The 21,214-nt window shown below is 39.4% G+C and overlaps 2 protein-coding genes across 2 annotated transcripts in view; one reads left to right on the top strand and one right to left on the bottom strand.

The window, feature by feature from the left end:
• Nucleotides 1-21,214, bottom strand: part of LOC134667153 (zinc finger protein ZFP2-like) — a 167,709-nt gene that overhangs the window by 127,198 nt on the left and 19,297 nt on the right. The window lies entirely within an intron of this gene.
• Nucleotides 2,077-12,357, top strand: LOC134667220 (zinc finger protein ZFP2-like). Its single transcript, XM_063524547.1, has 10 exons — nt 2,077-2,309; nt 2,379-2,793; nt 2,947-3,084; nt 3,454-3,652; nt 4,259-4,348; nt 5,223-5,440; nt 6,631-6,829; nt 8,472-8,561; nt 10,524-10,670; nt 11,166-12,357. Exons 1-10 carry the CDS (start codon nt 2,193-2,195, stop codon nt 11,323-11,325), a joined length of 1,773 nt encoding a protein of 590 aa, XP_063380617.1. The 5' UTR covers nt 2,077-2,192; the 3' UTR covers nt 11,326-12,357.

Genomic DNA, 21,214 nt, shown 5'->3' with positions numbered 1-21,214 from the left:
TTAATATTCCACTAGTAATTTAATAATTAATACAGGCGTGACATTTGTATAGTACCGATATAAATTACATTCTCATTGTTAATAATAATTTCGATATATTGCAAATTTTAACGATTAATTTTATTTATATAATTTGGATTATGTTTACAGGTATATGCACATAGAATACTAGACCAATACTAGTACTTATATGGAAAAAAAGACATGTAACAAATTGTTATCAATAAATTTTTCATTTCATTTCATTTCACACCAACTACGCAAAATAGTAGGATTAATCACAGGTCATAACAGACTAATCCAGCGGTCGGCAACCTTTTCGCAGCCAAGGACCAAATAGTAGTTACCGAAGTTGATGCGGGCCGCACTTTGTTAATATTTATGACTTTATCAGACATTGTTGTTTGTCAATATTACATACAAAATAGCCTAGGAGGCACGCGGGGTGCAAGTGAGAGGTTCGCGGGCCGCTTGTTGCCGACCGCTGCACTAATCAAACACCTACATAATATGGGTAAAACAGACAGCCCCATGTGCAGAGTGTGCATGGAAGAAGAAGAAACAGTAAAGCATATTCTCCTACACTGTAGGTAGAAGGTAGAAGTATACAGGAACCAATACCTAGGGACTCCGTGCACATTGAAGGAGGCAGTTAGCGACCTGAAGACACTGCTAGGTGTCATGGAGGAGCTGGGGCCACCCCATAAACACAATTTTTTTGCTCTTAAGTAGTAGTTTTTGATGGTGTTTGACCCATTGATCAGTGACCCAGTCTCAGTTTTTCTGATAAACAGCTGTCTTAATGGACTCACCAATATGTTTTGCAGAAACCTCCACCTTGTAGCATACACCTTGTTTTCTCAGTCAATCTCAATATAAATAAATATATTGGGATATTTTTACACAAATTGACCAAGTCCCACGGTAAGCTCAAGAAGGCTTGTGTTGTGGGCACCCAGACAACAATATAATTATTCAATATACAAATATCTGTCTCATCAAACAAATAAATTCCCTAACCAGGATTTGAACCCAGAACCATCAGCTTCACCGGCAGGGTCACTAGGCTAGGCACCCACTAGGCCAGACTGGTTGTCAAATATAACCAAGATATTCTTTTGAACAAACTGCCATGTCACTGCTGGTTTCAATCTGTGCCCTTCATAATCTACATACTTACTGCTGTCTGTCTCTCATGCAGTCTAAAAAAATTAAGTGTGGGGTACAAACTTTGTGTCGGTCGAAAGTCGAAACCCTCTTGCCTTATCTCCTGATCCACCTTTCAATACTGGTCATCACTCAAGTAATTTTCCAAATTTCTGGGAATACTTCTAGCTCGAGACAGAGGTTAAATATGTGCCATAGCGGCTCCGCCAGCACCATGCTGTACAGTCCATACGCACGAGGGAATACCATGCGGACACGAAGATTTTTTTAGCTTAAGTTGTTGAATTGCGGCACTTACCTCCAACTTCGGCTTCGCCATTAATTAATATTTTTTCAGTACCTCGTACCTCTACTGAGTCTACTGTTTCTTTTATTAGAATTCATTTTATTGTATTTGTAAACCAACAAGTGTCAATACAATACTGTCAATGTCACTGAAAGATGGCACTAGAAAAAACCGATTATTTTTAAATTGTCAAGAGCTAATGTCAGAACGTCCCTACTAATTTTGACAGCTCCCTTAAAAAAAAGAATCTCTCTGGTTTTTGGCTTCCTATTATTGGGTCGTACATTATTGGGTCGGGCTTTCTCGACCTGTACCAATAATGCGCAGCCCAATAATTGAAAGCCAAGGGACTCAAATTATTGGACGCGAATTATGGGGTCGTACATTATTGCCCTGTGAAAAGAGTGGCTTCGTATTATCGCCCCGGACCAATATTGCGCGGCCCGAGAATGCTCAACCCAGGAATGTACAGCCCAATAATACGCGTCCACCATGGACGCCTATTATTGGGCTGTACATTCTTGGGTTGAGCATTATTTGGTCGTACATTAGTGGCTCCCGCTTGGAGCCATCTTGGAGCTGCCATTGCCATATGTCAGTGTCAAATTAGTTGTCACTATGTTGTCACTGTTGTTTGTTGTGCTGATAGTAGGCTTGTGATTAAAAAACAGTTATTTAGTCCCGTATAATAGATTTTCTTGTTTAAAAACGTGATATAGGAACCTATTATTATACTATAATGAATACTTGTAGAACGTGTCTTAAAACTCCCGCTAACAAGGATATTTCAGGCCTCAAAAAGAGTGTAAAAGATGACAGCATAACGGACATCATGGTATTTTGTTTGGATATAAAGGTAAATATTAGTGTTAGACCTGGTATAAGGGCCCTATTTCAAATGTTACATTATTTACTTTATCTCCAGGTTTCAGAAGACTCCAAAATAACTACGAAACTATGCAATTGTTGCTATAGAAAAATCATATCGTTTTACAAGTTTAAGTCTCTGTCTTTGAAAAATGATGCATATCTTAAATCTCTAGACCCACTTGAGCATCCTGCAGACCAAAAACGAACTGTGTACGTAGACGAAAACGGTATTAAACACGAAGATTTCGTGGAATCTGAAGATTTTGGCCCATGTATGATAGAATATAGTGATAGAGAAATTAAAATAGAAATAGATGTTAAGGAAGACGGACTAGGAGGTTCAGAAACAATAGATAATATTAAGGAAGAAAATACATTTGAAGATCACATATTTGAATCAGATGAGGAGCCACTGAGTGTGGTACAAAAAATTAAATATGAAAATGTTGAGGATGATACCAAAGGAAAAGGTGAGTGAGATCTATAGGAATTGCGCAGTATAGAGAGACTATACACACAAGAATATATTCTATAAAGATATGAAACTGTTAGCACCAGAAGGCAGCAATTAATCTGCATGTGGAAATCATGAGGCAACACCATTGAAGTATTTGTTTTTTCAGTTCCAGAACATAACAGCGAGCAGCCACTGCTTAAATGTAAAGCATGCCCAAAACAGTTCCACTCCATCGGAGGGCGGAAGAAGCATTACAGGACCAAGCATCTAGGGAAAAAGTCCAAGTGTGACATATGTGATAAAGGTAACTTGTAATCACTCTTTACGTACCCATCTGTAACTGATTTTTGTTTCTTTTTTTATGTAATTTGTCCAGATTTCTCGAAGACGGCTGGATGCTTTAAAATATTCCTTTTTTGTTTAAAAACGAAGGGTTGAAGAGAACCTGTAGTTGGCCCTAACATCATCAGACATGTGGGTTTGGAGAAATTGAGGAAATTCTTTTTGCTATGGGCACATTATACCTGCCAGGCCTGTGGTCATGTTTGCCGCTCCTGTATTGGCTTACACAGCCACAAAAAACATTGTCTCCCTACTTGACAATGCTTGTATAGTCTGTAATAGACTCGAAGGCCGATGATGATGTTATGATTATCAATCATATTAATTTCAGAGGTGGTATGCCTGTCAGTGCACAAGCTCCGCATCCACAACCCGTCAGGCATGCGGTTCACCTGCTCCGTGTGTGACCGCCGCTTCGTGTCGCAGGCTGTGCTGGACATCCACATGGTGTCCCACACCAAGGACTACCAGTTCCAGTGTGATGTTTGTCAGAAGAAGTTTAGCTGTAGAGGTTTTCTCTCAAAACATATGTGAGTTATAAACTAATTTCTTAACTGGTACAAGGGAAATGAATTTGGTGGTGAAATGAACTCACTGTCACACATGACAACTGTGACGCTGCCTATGTGACACCCATGGTGCAAGTGTTCGTAGACGTAGACAGCTACTGGCTGCCAATAAAAATTAATAAATCCATTGCCCTAACTATAATACTATTAGAAAAAGGGTATTTACCTGTATATTTGTTTTCATGTATATTTTTTAATTTATAGTATTTATAGTGTACATTAGCTTTAAATAGCAATATTCGCAATGCACTTAGTTGGTTTAGTTTTTTGAAATAAAAATGTATGTTCCATCATTGGGTGCTTGTCAATTACAGGTGCCATCACTTTAAAATTCTTAAATTTTTTCTACTCTTAGAAACAGTGAAAAGGGTCCTCCGTAAAAAGCGAGACATATTCATTGTGCGTGAGGGCAGCTTTTGTTTTTACCCGACTGCCGAAGTAGGCTTTATGATGATAATGAATTGATGATGTCCTTTGAAGATAATTTGTCATTTTAATATTTGTGTTTGTTAACAAGAAACAAAATTTAATAATATGCTTAACGTACAAATTCTCTGTTTATTTTAGGCGGCAGGTACATATAAAAGAAAGGAACCATAAATGTGATCATTGCCCGAAGGCTTTCTTTGGCAAAGATAAACTGCAAGAACATATGAGGTAAACTTTGTTACAGTACTCACTGACTGTATTTATCTTCAATTAAACTCATTTAAATTAGTTTGACAAAATTATGCGATCCACATGATATAATGTTGCTAGCTGTTAGACCACACCACATTATAGGAACTCTGTGATAAAACAACTCAACCCAATAGTGATTGGGTTTGTTAGAATTGTCTCTACAATTAAATTAGTTGCTAGTAGATAAATAAATAAATATTATAGGACATTCTTACACAGATTGACCAAGTCGCACAGTAAGCTCAAGAAGGCTTGTGTTGTGGGTACTCAGACAACGATATACATAATATATAAATACTTAAATACATAGAAAACAACCATGACTCAGAAACAAATATCTGTTTCATCACACAAATAAATGCCCTTACTGGGACTCGAATCCAGGACCATCGGCTTCACAGGCAGGGTCACTACTAGAGATGCAACGAATAGTTGTTTGGCCGGATATCGGATATTCGGCCTGACCATTGGCCGAATTTGCGGTATCCGGCCGCCGAATATTCGGCTAGCGGAATTATACCTACATTTCGGTTTTTCAGGTGCGCATTCTGCAGGTTTGAACTGTTTCCTAGTAAACGTTCGCGCGGACTCAGTTTTAAAATAATAAACAAGTACGATTATGACCGCTGTTTCTTAAATCCAATTTGTTTACTCCGAAATCAAGCAATGTTACTATCCGGTATCCGGCCGGATAGTAGGTCACTATCCGGTATCCGGCTTGATAGTAAAATAATGGCCGGATAGGCTGGATACCGGATAGTAACCGGATATCCGGTGCATCTCTAGTCACTACTCACTAGGCCAGAGCGGTCGTCAAAAAAGCTTGTATCACCATTTTGCCATACAGTAGGACACACACAAATGTGAAAGATCATCAAATTTGCGAGGAGTGCGGCATGTCGGTGGCCAACCTGAAGATGCACGCGCTCCGCCACCGGCCTCGGGAGGAGCGCCGCCTGCTGGCGTGCAAGGCGTGCCCCAAGACCTTCTACTCCATCGGCGGCCGGAAGAAGCACTACAGGACCACGCATCTGGGCAAGAAGTACAAGTGTGACATTTGTCATAAAGGTAACTTGTAATCACTCTTTACATCATCATCATCATCTCAGCCATAAGACCGGTTGGAAGCGACCCGCATCCAGCGTCTTCCGGCGGCCTTAACAAGGTCGTCCGTCCATCTTGTGGGTGGACGTCCTACGCTGCGCTTGCTAGTCCGTGGTCTCCACTCGAGCACTTTTCGACCCCATCGGCCATCTTCTCTGCGCTTCACTCTTTACATACCCATCTTTAACTGATTTTTGGTTTTTTAATGTAATTTCTCCAGATTTCTCAAAGATGGCTGGGCTGTCATAAAGGCAGGTTGAGCCCTTTCCTTGAGATATATGACTATTTTGAGGATTTGCTCTAAGTCGTTTTACTATTGTAGCTGATCGGGCCGCCAACGGTAAATAAAAATACTGAAAACTTCGCTGTACAGTTTATAATACACCCATATATACATAGACATGGAAAAAGCACAGGATATTTACAAACAACAGCTATTAACAATAATTTACATAAAATGTGCAAAATAAACATTTGGAATTCATTGACAACACAGAACTATTTAAAATCTATACGTATACATATTAACAAAAGACGCGCGCTGGCAGCGGCTTCCGAACCGGTCAGGCTGCCAGCGCCCGCGTTGAAGTTTTGAAGTTCTTGAATAAAGCATCGTGGTCACGTAATTTTCGTGCTAGACACTGATAAAAGTGATAAATTTCGCTAGGTGCATCCGTAACACGTATAAAATTATTAAGGTTGTTTTTCCACATTCTGGAGCTCTAAACTTCGGGAGCTCAGTTACTAGATCCATAAGCCCTAAAACTGTAAATTCAATCGTAGCACCAAAGGTACACATTTTTTATTTTTCCTTTAGTAGGAAAAATATCATTTCGTCAGCAGTTTGTTATCTATAAAAACTAATATTGCATTGCATTGCACCATACTGGGCTGGCTGAGGTGCAGGATCAGTATCGCCGTTATACGCGCCACCAGCATGTGCTTCCGTGGCACACGCCACCGGTTTAAGTCCACCGCCAGGTGGCTTGGGTTCGACGACGGTGCCGCCCTTCCACACATCGACTGAAACCCCTTTTCTACCCTACCTACATATGTCTTACCCTTTGCCTATGTATTACTTATGATTGTTGTAATAAATATTTGGTTTGTACATAGTTTAAGAAAAAAAAAATAATATTTGAATATTATTCCAGAGGTGGTATCTCTGTCAGTGCACAAGCTCCGCATGCACGCCCCGGAGGCGCTGCCGCACGCGTGCGTGGAGTGCGGCCGCCGCTGCGTGTCGCACTCCGTGCTCGAGGCGCACATGCTCACGCACACGAGGGACTACCGGCACGAGTGCGACACCTGCCTCAAGAAGTTCAGCTCTAAATCATTCCTGATGCGGCATCAGTAAGTAGAACACTGTGAAATTGTCATTATTTCAGAGGTGGTATCTCTGTCAGTGCACAAGCTCCGCATGCACGCCCCGGAGGCGCTGCCGCACGCGTGCGTGGAGTGCGGCCGCCGCTGCGTGTCGCACTCCGTGCTCGAGGCGCACATGCTCACGCACACGAGGGACTACCGGCACGAGTGCGACACCTGCCTCAAGAAGTTCAGCTCTAAATCATTCCTGATGAGGCATCAGTAAGTAGAACACTGTGCTATTGTCATTATTCCAGAGGTGGTATCCCTGTCAGTGCACAAGCTCCGCGTGCACGCCCCGGAGGCGCTGCCGCACGCGTGCGCGGAGTGCGGCCGCCGCTGCGTGTCGCACTCCGTGCTCGAGGCGCACATGCTCACACACACGAGGGACTACCGGCACGAGTGCGACACCTGCCTCAAGAAGTTCAGCTCTAAATCATTCCTGATGCGGCATCAGTAAGTAGAACACTGTGAAATTGTCATTATTTCAGAGGTGGTATCTCTGTCAGTGCACAAGCTCCGCATGCACGCCCCGGAGGCGCTGCCGCACGCGTGCGTGGAGTGCGGCCGCCGCTGCGTGTCGCACTCCGTGCTCGAGGCGCACATGCTCACGCACACGAGGGACTACCGGCACGAGTGCGACACCTGCCTCAAGAAGTTCAGCTCTAAATCATTCCTGATGAGGCATCAGTAAGTAGAACACTGTGCTATTGTCATTATTCCAGAGGTGGTATCCCTGTCAGTGCACAAGCTCCGCGTGCACGCCCCGGAGGCGCTGCCGCACGCGTGCGCGGAGTGCGGCCGCCGCTGCGTGTCGCACTCCGTGCTCGAGGCGCACATGCTCACACACACGAGGGACTACCGGCACGAGTGCGACACCTGCCTCAAGAAGTTCAGCTCTAAATCATTCCTGATGCGGCATCAGTAAGTAGAACACTGTGAAATTGTCATTATTTCAGAGGTGGTATCTCTGTCAGTGCACAAGCTCCGCATGCACGCCCCGGAGGCGCTGCCGCACGCGTGCGTGGAGTGCGGCCGCCGCTGCGTGTCGCACTCCGTGCTCGAGGCGCACATCCTCACGCACACGAGGGACTACCGGCACGAGTGCGACACCTGCCTCAACAAATTCAGCTCTAAATCATTCCTAATGAGGCATCAGTAAGTACAAGCAAGAACTTTTATAATTTTAATTTTATAGTCTCGTCAAGCCTTACTAAGCTTACTGTCTGTGTGAAATTATTATTATAATATTTTATTTTTAGGGTTCCGTACCACAAAAGGAAAAAACGGAACCCTTATAGGATCAATCGTGCGTCTGTCTGTCTGTCGGACCATTCCCTCCCTTTTATCTCCGAAATTAGTGGGTCAAAAATTTTGAAAAAAATACACAAAATAGTTCTTTATCTATAGACGACAGGAAAATCTATTAGAAATGTGCACTCAAACGTGAGTCGGACTTATTACTTAGTTTTTGATCCGACCTCTACGGGTTTTTTAAAAACATTTCATTCACGTTCCACATAAAAAATACATTGTTAAAAATTGGGTAATGTAAGGAACCCTTGGAACGCGAGTCCGACTCGCACTTGACCGGTTTTTATTGTTGTATTTGATGATTGTTTATTTTCAGGCGGCAGGTGCATGAGAAAGAAAGGAGCCATCAGTGTGAATTTTGTTCTAAGGCTTACTTCTGCAAAAATAAACTACAAGAACATTTAAGGTAAGCGCCCTGTGCTGCAGGTAGATTACCCATTTTTATTTGTAAAAAGTTTAGTTTGATATAAAATTATTTATTTAATGAAAGACAAACATAAGATTCATAACATTGTATTGATGTCAAAAATATACGATTTCACATCATAATAGTCGAAATAAGAATTCAAATAATAATCACATTTAGCACCTGTAGACCACGTAGTGATTTAATTATCTTTGCTGTAGACATTATCAGAACTATATTCCCTGTTTATAGAATCATAAAGTAAATATTATTTAATGGCACATACAGTAGCGATCAAAAGTATTTTGACAAACGAACTTCTTTCAATATGTTAATGAATAGGGTATATATTTAATCATTACGTTACGATTATATTTTATTCACCTTTCATCTGTTACGTTTCCACTTAGATTACTAAAACTAAACAACAGACTTAGAATTAAAACTGATAATTTGCGCTACAGGTAGATCAAAAGTATTTTGACACTTTAATGAAATGCTTTTGCTGAACTGGCAAGACGGTTAAAAAAAAACATTTCATTAATATTTAATGGCATATCCTCTGGCTTTTCTCACAGCAGTAAATCGAGACGACATAGAGTCCCCTAACTTCTGTATATGATCATATAGTATGTTCGCCCATTCTGACTGAAGACCTTGGAAAAAACCCCATTGTTTGAATTATTTCTGCACCTCACACTGGACGATCCAACGCCTTCTATGAAAGCTCTATAGCATTAAGATCAGTACCTTGACTAGGCCACTCAAAAACCTAGATCTTTTTACATTAAAGAAGCCTTTACATGACCGGATTTGTGTTTGAGGTCGTTATCATGCTGAAAAACCCAGCGAAGTGGCATATTTTCTTTTGTATATGGTATCATTTGTGTGTAGGATATTTTCATATACATATCGATCCATTATTCCATCAATTCGTACGAGAGGCCCGACTCCATGGCGAGAAAAATATCGCCAAGCCGTTACGTTAGGGCCACCAATGCCACCAGGCTAGACTGGGTGGGTACCTGGTATCGCACAACGTGTCTTTTGTTATTTAGACGACGCACATACTTGATACCATCCGACGACATTAAATTAAACTTGTTTTCGTCACTCCATAAAGTTTTTGAGCAATCGGAACTTGTCCACAACTTGTCACGAATCGCGAATGCTAATTGGGATACCTTATTCTTTGCTGAAATATGTATATTTTTTTTAATGGGCGTCGACCATGTAATCCATGCTCTATTAAGAGTAGTTTAATAGTAAAAACAACAACCTTTACGTTATAGTTTTTTTTTAGTTAATTTTTAATTGTTACTTTACGCTTCCATGGGTGTTCTACTGAAATCTTTTTTATTACACGATCAGTTGTAGAAGTCGTTTTTCCAGGACAACCGCTTCTATGCTTATTTGTGATGCAGTTTCGAGCCTTGAACTGCTTATTCCAGACAGAAATCAGATGCAGTGATACACCAAAAGTCCGCGAAACCTCAGCTTGCTACTTATCTTTCTAAAGTGCAGCCGCACCAGCTTGCTTGAAATCGTTCGAATATGCTTTATGTTTGGCATATTAAGAGAAGTATTCAGATGTAATTACTTCCAAAATATTTAAATTCTGCGGCTCTGTTCTCAAAAAAATTGTAAAAAAGAACCGTGTCAAAATACTTTTGAACCCGTAAATTGTCATTTTTTGTTGCCAAGTTTATATTTTCATTCGATGAAACTAAGCTTTTTACGTGTTTCAAGAAGCTTTTAAGCCATTGATTAAATTATCAAAAATTCATTTGGAAAAACTAATATGTTTCATACAATACCAAAGTTATTATCATTGTCAAAATACTTTTGGTCGCTACTGTATCAATATTATTATATTTTAATTTTGATAAAAATGTGCGTGAAATAATGATAAGATCTATACCAATAAAATAAAGCCTGAGTCTGTGTCTTTTGTCACCACAGGTCGCACACGAACGAGCGGCCGTTCACATGCAACGAATGTGGCCTCTCGTTCACAACGAAACAGGCGCTCACTAGACACATGCTCACGCACAGCGACGTGAAGAACTACCCCTGCGGGCTGTGCAGCATGAGCTTCAAGGTGCCCGGGTACGTCGCCATTTTAAACATTTGTCCATTTGGCGTTGTTGTCCAGATTGTGTCAACTGACAGGTCTCACGCTGCACGCGACCTGTTCACTTGTAGCAAGTGACTGTGTTCACAACGAAACAGGCGCTCACAGACACATGCTCACGCACAGCGACGCGTGAAGAACTACCCCTGCCCGGGTACGTCGCCATTTTAAATATTTTTTTATTATTTGACGGGTTGTGTCTAAAACAGGTCGCACACAGAACAGTGTGGACTGTCGTTCATGATTTGGAAGGCGCTTACGAGGTGCATACAGTGCCTTCAAGATGCCAAAGATCGCCTTGTTACACGACTTCCCAAAAAAGGAGTAGATATTTTTTTTGTATTGAGTTCTAATCCGACAGGTATACTTACTTATTTGTCAGTTTTGTCCCACGTGTGTCGACAATTTTTATTTTTTGTGGACGTTGGCTAAAAAAAGGAAGCTTTTCTAGATCATGTGTATTATTGCAGGAACCTGAGGGCGCACATGGTCAGTCACACGAAGGAGAAGCGCTACCCGTGCGCGTTCTGCGGCGTGCGCTTCGGCCGCTCCGACCACCGCAACCGCCACCAGCTCACCGCGCACAAGAAACACGGGCAAATAGAGCCAGACATAAAGCCAGATTGCTGATAGTTAAAATACGCCCAAAACTGGGATTCATCAGACAGTAGAAAATTTTTAAGGCAGAGCCTTTCTTAGACTAAAGTGAACTATCTATCGGTTCAGCATGCGCGGCTAGTACCTACATCTTGTCGCGAATGACGCGAGAAAAAACAGATTATAGTTCGTTTTTTTTAGCATTAGAAATAAGGTAAACAATCTTGATGTGTCTTTTAATCAAAAAACACATTTTAAAAAATAAGTTACGGCAAATATGTATCAATTATGAATCTAATGCGATCATTTATATTCTTCTGCTTTCATAAATAATAGTTTTTGATTTTTAAAAAGCGTTTTTCAATTAAAAAACTTGTCAAGATCGCTTACCTTCTTGCAAGTTCTTTCTAATGCTAAAAAAACGAACTATAGCGTGACATCATGCATACTTTGTCACTATTTTAGTTGGCAGCACAACTCACACACGGGAGATGGACAAGGTAGAACAAGATTGTATATTTAATGTAGATAGGTAAATCATATAAAATCCCATATAACCATTCCAGTCGCAGAATCATCAAAGTGGTAACTATATGTCAGATGTGTCGTAACAGAGTCCACACAATGTGTCTAGAATTGTTTCGAAACAAAGTGTCGTCGCCGTGTCTACACTTTTCCGTAACAAGGTGTCGACACATTTGTGTGCACTTTGCGTGCGGTTTGCGACTAAATCTGACAGCAAATTTGTGACAGCAAATGTCAATATAAAATACCTCTTGAAAACCAAGGTTTGTCAAACTACTATTAGTGTCTCGTGTGCTCGTAAGTAATTCTAGTAAGTCATCATGGGCGATGCGAATGATAAAAATCGACCAAAACCATATAAACATCCAACACCCGTCAACCTTTTACAGAAAAGTTTTTAAAGAAAGGCAATACGCTACTAGGTCAGGCAACGAATGCTCAATAAAGTTATAGAGGGAAATGCTCGGAACACAATTTTTGACTCCTTAACTTGGTTTGGACAAGTTAGGAGGTGAACATATCAAAAGTCCTCGGCCGTAGCCTTTGAGCGGGGGGGAGAGAGGGGGCTTTGAAGGTCCCATTTTCCGGTTTTTCGATTATATCTCGGAAACTATGCATCGTAGCGACATGGCCACTTATACAAAATGAAAGTTAATTTAATTTGTTACAAGTTAATTTAGTCAATTTTTTCCATATATTGAATAGTTTTTGAGATATCCGCTCTTGAAACTTTATTTAGGGCTCTCAATTTTATCTTGATTTCTACATCAGTGAAGGTGCTAGGCCGTGTTCCACAAAATTTAAAAACAATTTTTTTAGGGTTCCGTACCTCAAAAAGGAAAAAATGGAACCCTTATAGGATCACTCGTGCGTCTGTATGTCTGTCCGTCTGTCACAGCCTATTTTCTCGGAAACTACTGGACCACCCATACAACCATTTCCAGTCGCCGTTACGACGCGGTGTAGACACATCTTGTGTCGACACCGTCTGTTTCGGTCACAATTCCAGTCGCAGAGTCGTCGCCGTGTCGACACAGTTACCAGAAATGGGGAAGGGTCGACACATGACACAAAGTGACATAAAGTGTGGTCGCCGTGTGCACACATTGTTTCGGGTTTGCGACTACTTTATGCCAAAATCATTCGTTCATTCGTTCATTTTGTTCCTGTCAAATGGAAACTGTCAGATGGAAAAATGCTTAAATAAAAATAAGTGACATTAATACGCCATCTCTAAAACGGATTACAAGACGTAATTATATATTGTTTGCATTTATATTACAATAGGACTTAAATTATTATGGGGAATTAAACTGCTCGAGTGATTTGATAAACTAAGTGTAATATAATCAACGCGCCACCACATTCTTTTAGTTTAGCCGGAAATGAAATTGTTTACTTCTCAGTGCCTATGTTCATAAATATATTATTTGATGCATTTTTAGTACTTCGATGCGTATACTATACTTAAATAACAGAAATAACGCTTCACATACTACGAAACTTGTTAATTATGATGTATAAATATGGTTCAAGGCTGAGAAATATTGCAGTCACAAAGTAGTCGCAAATGTTTCGACTTTGTGTCGACTCTGTGTAGACACATGACACGCGCTGTCAAAAGTAATAACAAAGTTACTGGATTTGCAAAATGGCTCCTTGTGTTCATTTGTTTTCAGATATTCTCAAAGTGTAAAAATGACGTGGTCAGAGATGGGACTTAATAGATTAACTGTTTATTCGACTAATTAATGGAATGAAAAAAGTTAATCCTCAAATTTTAATCACGATTAGTTTAGTCGACCTGACATAGATTGAAATTGAATTAATCTGAACATTAATCGAATAAATTATCGATTAAATCTCGGTTGGAAGTTGACAGGGGGCCATTTTTGTACGTAAAAATAATAGAAATGTCTTGCATGCAGATGGTAGCCAAACACTTTGTCATAAAAATCGAGATGGGTGTCGATTTATAGGTTTTAGGGAGTGCCGATTTCGAAAATGATGACCATTTTGGAATCCAAAATGGCGGCCATGCACTGTGTCATAAAAGTCGTCATGGATGTCGTTTTATACGTTTTAGGGGGCCCCAATTTTGAAAATGATGACCATTTTGGAATCCAAAATGGCGGCCATGCACTATGCCATAAAAGTCGTCAGGGGTGTCGTTTTATAGGTTTTAGGAGGCGCAGATTTGAAAAATGATGACCATTTTGGATTCCAAGATGGCGGCCATGCATTATGTCATAAAAGTCGTCATGGATGTCGTTTTATAGGTTTTAGGGGGCGCAGATTTCGAAAACGATGACCAATTTGGATTCCAAGATGGCGGCCATGCACTATGTCATAAAAGTCGTCATGGATGTCGTTTTATAGGTTTTAGGGGGCGCAGATTTCGAAAACGATGACCAATTTGGATTCCAAGATGGCGGCCATGCACTATGTCATAAAAGTCGTCATGGATGTCGTTTTATAGGTTTTAGGGGGCCCCGATTTAGGAAATGATGACCATTTTGAAAAATGGCGGCCATGCACTGTCATAAAAGTTGTCATGGGTGTCGTTTCATAGGTTTTGGGGGGCGCAGATTTAGAAAATGATGACCATTTTGGATTCCAAAATGGTGGCCATGCACTATGTCATAAAAGTCGTCATGGGTGTCGTTTTATAGGTTTTAGGGGGCGCAGATTTCGAAAACGATGACCATTTTGGATTCCAAGATGGCGGCCATGCACTATGTCATAAAAGTCGTCATGGATGTCGTTTTGTAGGTTTTAGGGGACGCAGATTTCGAAAATGATGGCCATTTTGGAATCCAAAATGGCGGCCATGCACTATGTCATAAAAGTCGTCATGGGTGTCGTTTTATAGGTTTTAGGGGGCGCAGATTTCGAAAACGATGACTATTTTGGATTCCAAGATGGCGGCCATGCACTATGTCATTAAAGTCGTCATGGCTGTCGTTTTATAGGTTTTAGGGAGCGCAGATTTCGAAAATAATAACTATTTTGGAATCGAAGATGGCGGCCATGCACTATGTTAAAAGTCGACATGGATGTCGTTTTGTTGGTCATGGTCATCATTTTCGAAATCTGCTCTTCCTAACACCTACAAATCAACATCTATGACGGCTTATATGACAAAGTGCACGGCAGACATCTTGGAATCCAGAATGGTCATCATTTTCGAATTCTGCACTCCCTAAAACCTATAAAACGATATCCATGACGACTTTTATGACAAAGTGCACGGCACACATCTTGGATTCCAAACTGGTCATCATTTTCGAAATCGGCACTTCCTAAAACCTATAAAACGATATTCATGACGACTTTTATGACAAAATACGTAGCGGCCATCTTGGATTATAAAATGATCATCGTTTTCGAATTCTGCACTCCCTAAAACCTATAAATCGACATCCGTGACGACGCAAGTTATCTTTTTTTTCAGATCTAACAAATTGCTACAGAATACAAAGGACAAAAAAAGAAGCGAGGAGGTAATGAAACAAGCAAAAATACAGATGATTCCTCGACGCAATTGGATGCTTCTTAAATTGTGTCCAGATTTTTTTGTCATAAAAGTTTTTATTTTTCACGTATTACTCTCACAAGTTCCGTGACATTTCGACCTTGTAATTTTTTAAGTAAATGTTTTTGTTTATCTGTGAGGATCTCACTATAGTTCGTTTTTTTTAGCATTAGAAAGAACTTGCAAGAAGGTAAACGATCTTGACATGTCTTTTAATTGAAAAACGCTTTTTAAAAATCAATAACTATTACTTATGAAAGCAGACGAATATAAATGATCGTACTAGATTCATAATTGTTACATATTTGCCGTAACTTATTTTTAAAATTTGTTTTTCAATTAAAAGACACGTCAAGATTGTTTACCTAATTTCTAATGCTAAAAAAACGAAGTATAGAATAATATAATCAAGGTATGTTTATATTTGATAATTGAAATAGTAACGAAAAAAAAATTATATTTGTGTCTTATATTCCTGCCGAAGACTTTTATTTTTCCTTTTCCTTCTACACAAGTTTGGTCAAGTAATAAGAATTTAGGGCTCTCAATTTTATTTTGACTTCTACAACAGTAAAGCTACGAGGCCATGTTTGGTATCGTTTTCGTATAAATTCGCAGTACCAAATTTAGTTATGGTATCACATTGACACCATTCCAAAGTAAAAACATATAAACTTACTTTCTTTTAAACTCCTCTTCACGCTTAAACTGCTGAACAGTTTTAATTTAAATTTAGTACACATATATTTTGAGTCCCGAGACAGGACATAATAAGTTATCTAAAATCATCCTTCAAAGGTGTGAAATGAGGTGTAGGGGGGAATTCAGAATTGACTTCTTGAAGTTAATACTGTTTAAGTTTAGGTTTGAAGTCATGTTTTTTTATCATTTTTAACTAAATCAAAGATGTAGACCATCCCAAATTTAATATAAATCGGCTCAGCGGTTATTGATTTCCCGTACAAATTTCCACGCCACTTTTCACACCTTCAAAAGATGATTTTGGTTATAAGATCTATCCTATGTCCTGTTCCGGGACGCAAACTATTTCTATACCAAATTTCAACGAAATCGGTTCAGCGGTTAAGCGTCAAGAGGAGTTTAAAAAAAACCGACCAAGTGCGAGTCGGACTTGCGTATTAAGGGTTCCGTACATTAAGTCCGACTCGCGCTTGACTGCACATTTCTAATAGGTTTTCCTGTCATCTATAGGTAAAGAACTATTTTGTGTATTCAGACAGACAGACATACAGACGCACGAGTGATCCTATAAGGATTCCGTTTTTTGCTTTTGAGGTACGGAACCCTAAAAAGTTTTTTTTAATTTTGTGGAATGGTTTCAATGTGACCTTAAATGGATTCAGCAACCCAGATTTATACGAAAACGATACCATACACGGCCTAGCACCTTCACTGATGTAGATATATCAAGATAAAATTGAGAGCCCTAAATAAACGTTCAAGAGCGGATATCTCAAAAACTATTCAACATATCGAAAAAATTGACTGAATAAACTTGTAACAAATTAAATTAACTTTCATTTTGTATAAGTGGCCATGTCGCTAAGATGCATAGTTTCCGAGATATAATTGAAAAACCGGAAAATGGGACATTCAAAGCCCCCTCTCTTCCCCCCGCTCAAGGGCTACGGCCGGGAACTTTTGATTTGTTCACCTCCTAACTTGTCCACACCAAGTTACAGAGTCAAAAATTGTGTTCCGAGCATTTCCGTCTACAACTTTTTTGAGCATTCGTTGGCTGACCTAAGTAGCTTATTGCATTTCTTTAAAAACTTTTCTGTAAAAGGTTGACGGGTGTTGGGTGTTTATATGGTTTTGGTCGATTATTATCATTTGCATCGCCCATGATGACTTACTAGAATTACTTACGAGCACACGAGACACTAATAGTAGTTTGACAAACCTTGGTTTTCAAGAGGTATTTTATATTGACATTTGCTGTCATAAATTTGCTGTCAGATTTAGTCGCAAACCGCACGCAAAGTGCACACAAATGTGTCGACACCTTGTTACGGAAAAGTGTACACACGGCGACGACACTTTGTTTCGAAACAATTCTAGACACATTGTGTGGACTCTGTTACGACACATCTGACATTTAGTTACCACTTTGATGATTCTGCGACTGGAATGGTTATATGGGCAATTAAGTTGAAATTTGGTACATATATGTAAATTAGGGACCCAAAGACGGACATGTAACGTAAACAAATTGATTTTATACCCAAAAAATGACCATTGCCCCCCCCCCCCTTTATCTCCGAAACTACTAGGTCTTAAATTTTGAAAAAAATACACAAAATAGTCCTTTACCTATCACGATTATTAAGATGACAGGAAAACCTATTAGACATGTGCAGCCAAGCGCGAGGCGGACTTAATGTACGGAACCTTTAATACGCGAGTCCGGCTCGCACTTGGCCGGTACTTTTTAAACTCCTCTTGACGCTTATCCGCTGAACCGATTTCGTTGAAATTTGGTATAGAAATAGTTTGCGTCCCGGAACAGGACATAGGATAGATCTTATAACCAAAATCATCTTTTGAAGGTGTGAAAAGTGGCGTGAAAATTTGTACGGAAAATCAATAACCGCTGAACCGATTTATATGAAATTTGGGATGGTCTACAATTCTACATCTTTGATTTAGTTGAAAATTACAAAAAAACATGACTTCAAACCTAAACTTAAACAGTAAGTATTAACTTCAAGAATTCAATTCTGAATTCCCCCCTGCACCACATTTCACACCTTTAAAGGATGATTTTTGAGGTAACTTATTACTTATGTCCTGTCTCGGGACTCAAAATATATGTGTACCTTTAAATTAAAACTGTTCAGCAGTTTAAGCGTGAAGAGGAGTTTAAAAGAAAGTATTTTAATAAGTTTATGTTTTTACTTCGGAATGGTGTCAATGTGATACCATAACTAAATTTGGTACTGTGAATTTATACGAAAACGATACCAAACATGGCCTCGTAGCTTTACTGATGTAGAAGTCAAGATAAAATTGAGAGCCCTAAATTCTTATTACTTGGCCTAACTTGTGTAGAAGGAAAAGGAAAAATAAAAGACTTCGGCAGGAATATAAGACACAAATATAATTTTTAGAGTTACTATTTCAATCATCAAACATAAACATACCTTGATTATATTATTCTAGTGAGATACGCATATATAAACAAAAACATAAAAAAAATTACAAGGTCGAAATGTCACGGAGCTTTTGTGAGTTATATGTGAAAAATAAAAACTTTTATGACAAGAAAATCTGGACACAATTTAAGAATCATCCAATTGCGTCGAGGAATCATCAGTATTTTTGCTTGTTTCATTACCTCCTTGCTTCTTTTTTTGTCCTTTGTATTCTGTAGCAATTGGTTAGATCTGAAAATAAAGATAACTCGCATCGTCACGGATTTTAGGGAGTGCAGAATTCGAAATGACCATTTTATAATCCAAGATGGCGGCTACGCATTTTGTCATAAAAGTCGTCATGAATATCGTTTTATAGGTTTTAGGACGTGACAGGTCCAACAATTGTCTACATCACTGTAATTGACGTCACAGGCCTCCATGGGCTACGGTAATCGCTTACCATCAGACGGGCGGTGTGGTTGTTTGCCACCATCATGTTAATTAAAAAAAAACTCCACTATATCGCCAGTTAATAAGTACTTATTTTGCGAAGCTAATGACATTTGTCACAAGAAATACGACAAAAATTCCGACACAGAACTCAATGATTACCGAAAGTTCTTTGAAATCTTGTGACAAATTTCATCATTATCATCATAAACATCGCAAAAGAAATACCTGTTTTTGCCGATATAATAAAGTTTTTAAAAATAATACAATGATGGTGACAAACAGGAATACGGCCCGCCCGATGGTAAGCGATAACCGTAGCCCATGGATGCCTGTGACGTCAGCAACAATGAGACTTGTCCAAATGTAGCACCTGTCACGTTACGTCACATTGTCACGCCAGGGAGTACATCTGAAAATTGTGTGTTCCCATTTGTCCCTATCCCGATAAGGTGGGAAAAAATGGGAAATATTTACATGAAAATCCTATTCCATCTGTTCCCTACGGGGATAAATGGGAATACATCCGAAAATTGTGTGTTCCCATTTGTCCCCACCCCGATAAGGTGGAAAAAATGGGAAATATTTATATGCAAATACTATTTTCCATCTGTTCCCTGCGGGGATAAATGGGATTACATCCGAAAATTGTGTGTTCTCATTTGTCCCCACCCCCAATAAGGTACCCCAAAATGGGAAACATTTACATGCAAATCCTATTCCATCTTTTCCCTGCGGAGATAAACGGGATTACATATAAAAATTGTGTGATCCCATTGTTGGTCCCCACCCCGATAAGGGGGGAAAAATGGGAAATATTTACATGCAAATCCTATTCCATCTGTTCCCTGCGGGGATAAATGGGATTACATCCGAAAATTGTGTGTTCCCATTTGTGGACCCCGATAAGGTTGGAAAAAATGGGAAATATTTACTTTCAAATCCTATTCCATCTGTTCCCTGCGGGAATAAATGGGAATACATCCAAAATTTGTCCCCGCCCCGAAAAGGTGGGAAATATTTACATGCAAATCCTATTCCATTTACGTACAAAAATGTCCCCCTGTCAACTTTCAATCGAGATTTAATCGATAATTTATTCGATTAATATTCAGATTAATTCAATTTCAATCTATGTTAGGTCGACTAAACTAATCGCGATTAAAATGTGAGGATTAACTTTTTTTATTCCATTAATTAGTCGAATAAACAGTTAATCTATTAGTCCCATCTCTGACCACGGCATTTTTACACTTTGAGAATATCTGAAAACAAATGAACACAAGGAGCCATTTTGCAAATCCAGTAACTTTGTTATTACTTTTGACAGCGCGTGTCATGTGTCTACACAGAGTCGACACAAAGTCGAAACATTTGCGACTACTTTGTGACTGCAATATTTCTCAGCCTTAAACCATATTTATACATCATAATTAACAAGTTTTGTAGTATGTCAAGCGTTATTTCTGTTATTTAAGTATAGTATACGCATCGAAGTACTAAAAATGCATCAAATAATATATTTATGAACACAGGCACTGAGAAGTAAACAATTTCATTTCCGGCTAAACTAAAACAATGTGGTGGCGCGTTGATTATATTACACTTAGTTTATCAAATCACTCGAGCAGTTTAATTCCCCATAATAATTTAAGTCCTATTGTAATATAAATGCAAACAATATATAATTACGTCTTGTAATCCGTTTTAGGGATGGCGTATTAATGTCACTTATTTTTATTTAAGTATTTTTCCATCTGACAGTTTCCATTTGACAGGAACAAAATGAACGAATGAACGAATGATTTTGGCATAAAGTAGTCGCAAACCCGAAACAATGTGTGCACACGGCGACCACACTTTATGTCACTTTGTGTCATGTGTCGACCCTTCCCCATTTCTGGTAACTGTGTCGACACGGCGACGACTCTGCGACTGGAATTGTGACCGAAACAGACGGTGTCGACACAAGATGTGTCTACATCGCGTCGTAACGGCGACTGGAAATGGTTGTATGGGATGTTAAGTCTCCTCGGAGACATCGGACTCATCTCGATGGGTATTAGCGTTTAATGTAAAACAAGAAGAGACAAGATGGTGTTATTTTATATAAACCATAAACAGACAAGATTTATTCCTTGTCAGCGTCGAACAATCCTGAGCAATTATATTGTAAAAATATTAACTAATTTTAATAAATTATGTGGAAATACATTAGCGTTTTGTTTCCTACCCCATTATTATCCTTCTACAA

Source organism: Cydia fagiglandana, chromosome 9, assembly GCF_963556715.1.
Source record: "Cydia fagiglandana chromosome 9, ilCydFagi1.1, whole genome shotgun sequence".
NCBI lineage: Eukaryota > Metazoa > Arthropoda > Insecta > Lepidoptera > Tortricidae > Cydia > Cydia fagiglandana.
This window is presented reverse-complemented; position numbering and strand designations above follow the sequence as displayed.

Bases quoted from the DNA above. Each gene is read 5' to 3' on its own strand.
- LOC134667220 (XM_063524547.1), top strand. From the start codon at position 2,193: ATGAATACTTGTAGAACGTGTCTTAAAACTCCCGCTAACAAGGATATT. The intron at 3,085-3,453 runs GTAACTTGTAAT...TATTAATTTCAG, and splicing joins GTGTGACATATGTGATAAAG to AGGTGGTATGCCTGTCAGTG. The intron at 3,653-4,258 runs GTGAGTTATAAA...TGTTTATTTTAG, and splicing joins GGTTTTCTCTCAAAACATAT to GCGGCAGGTACATATAAAAG.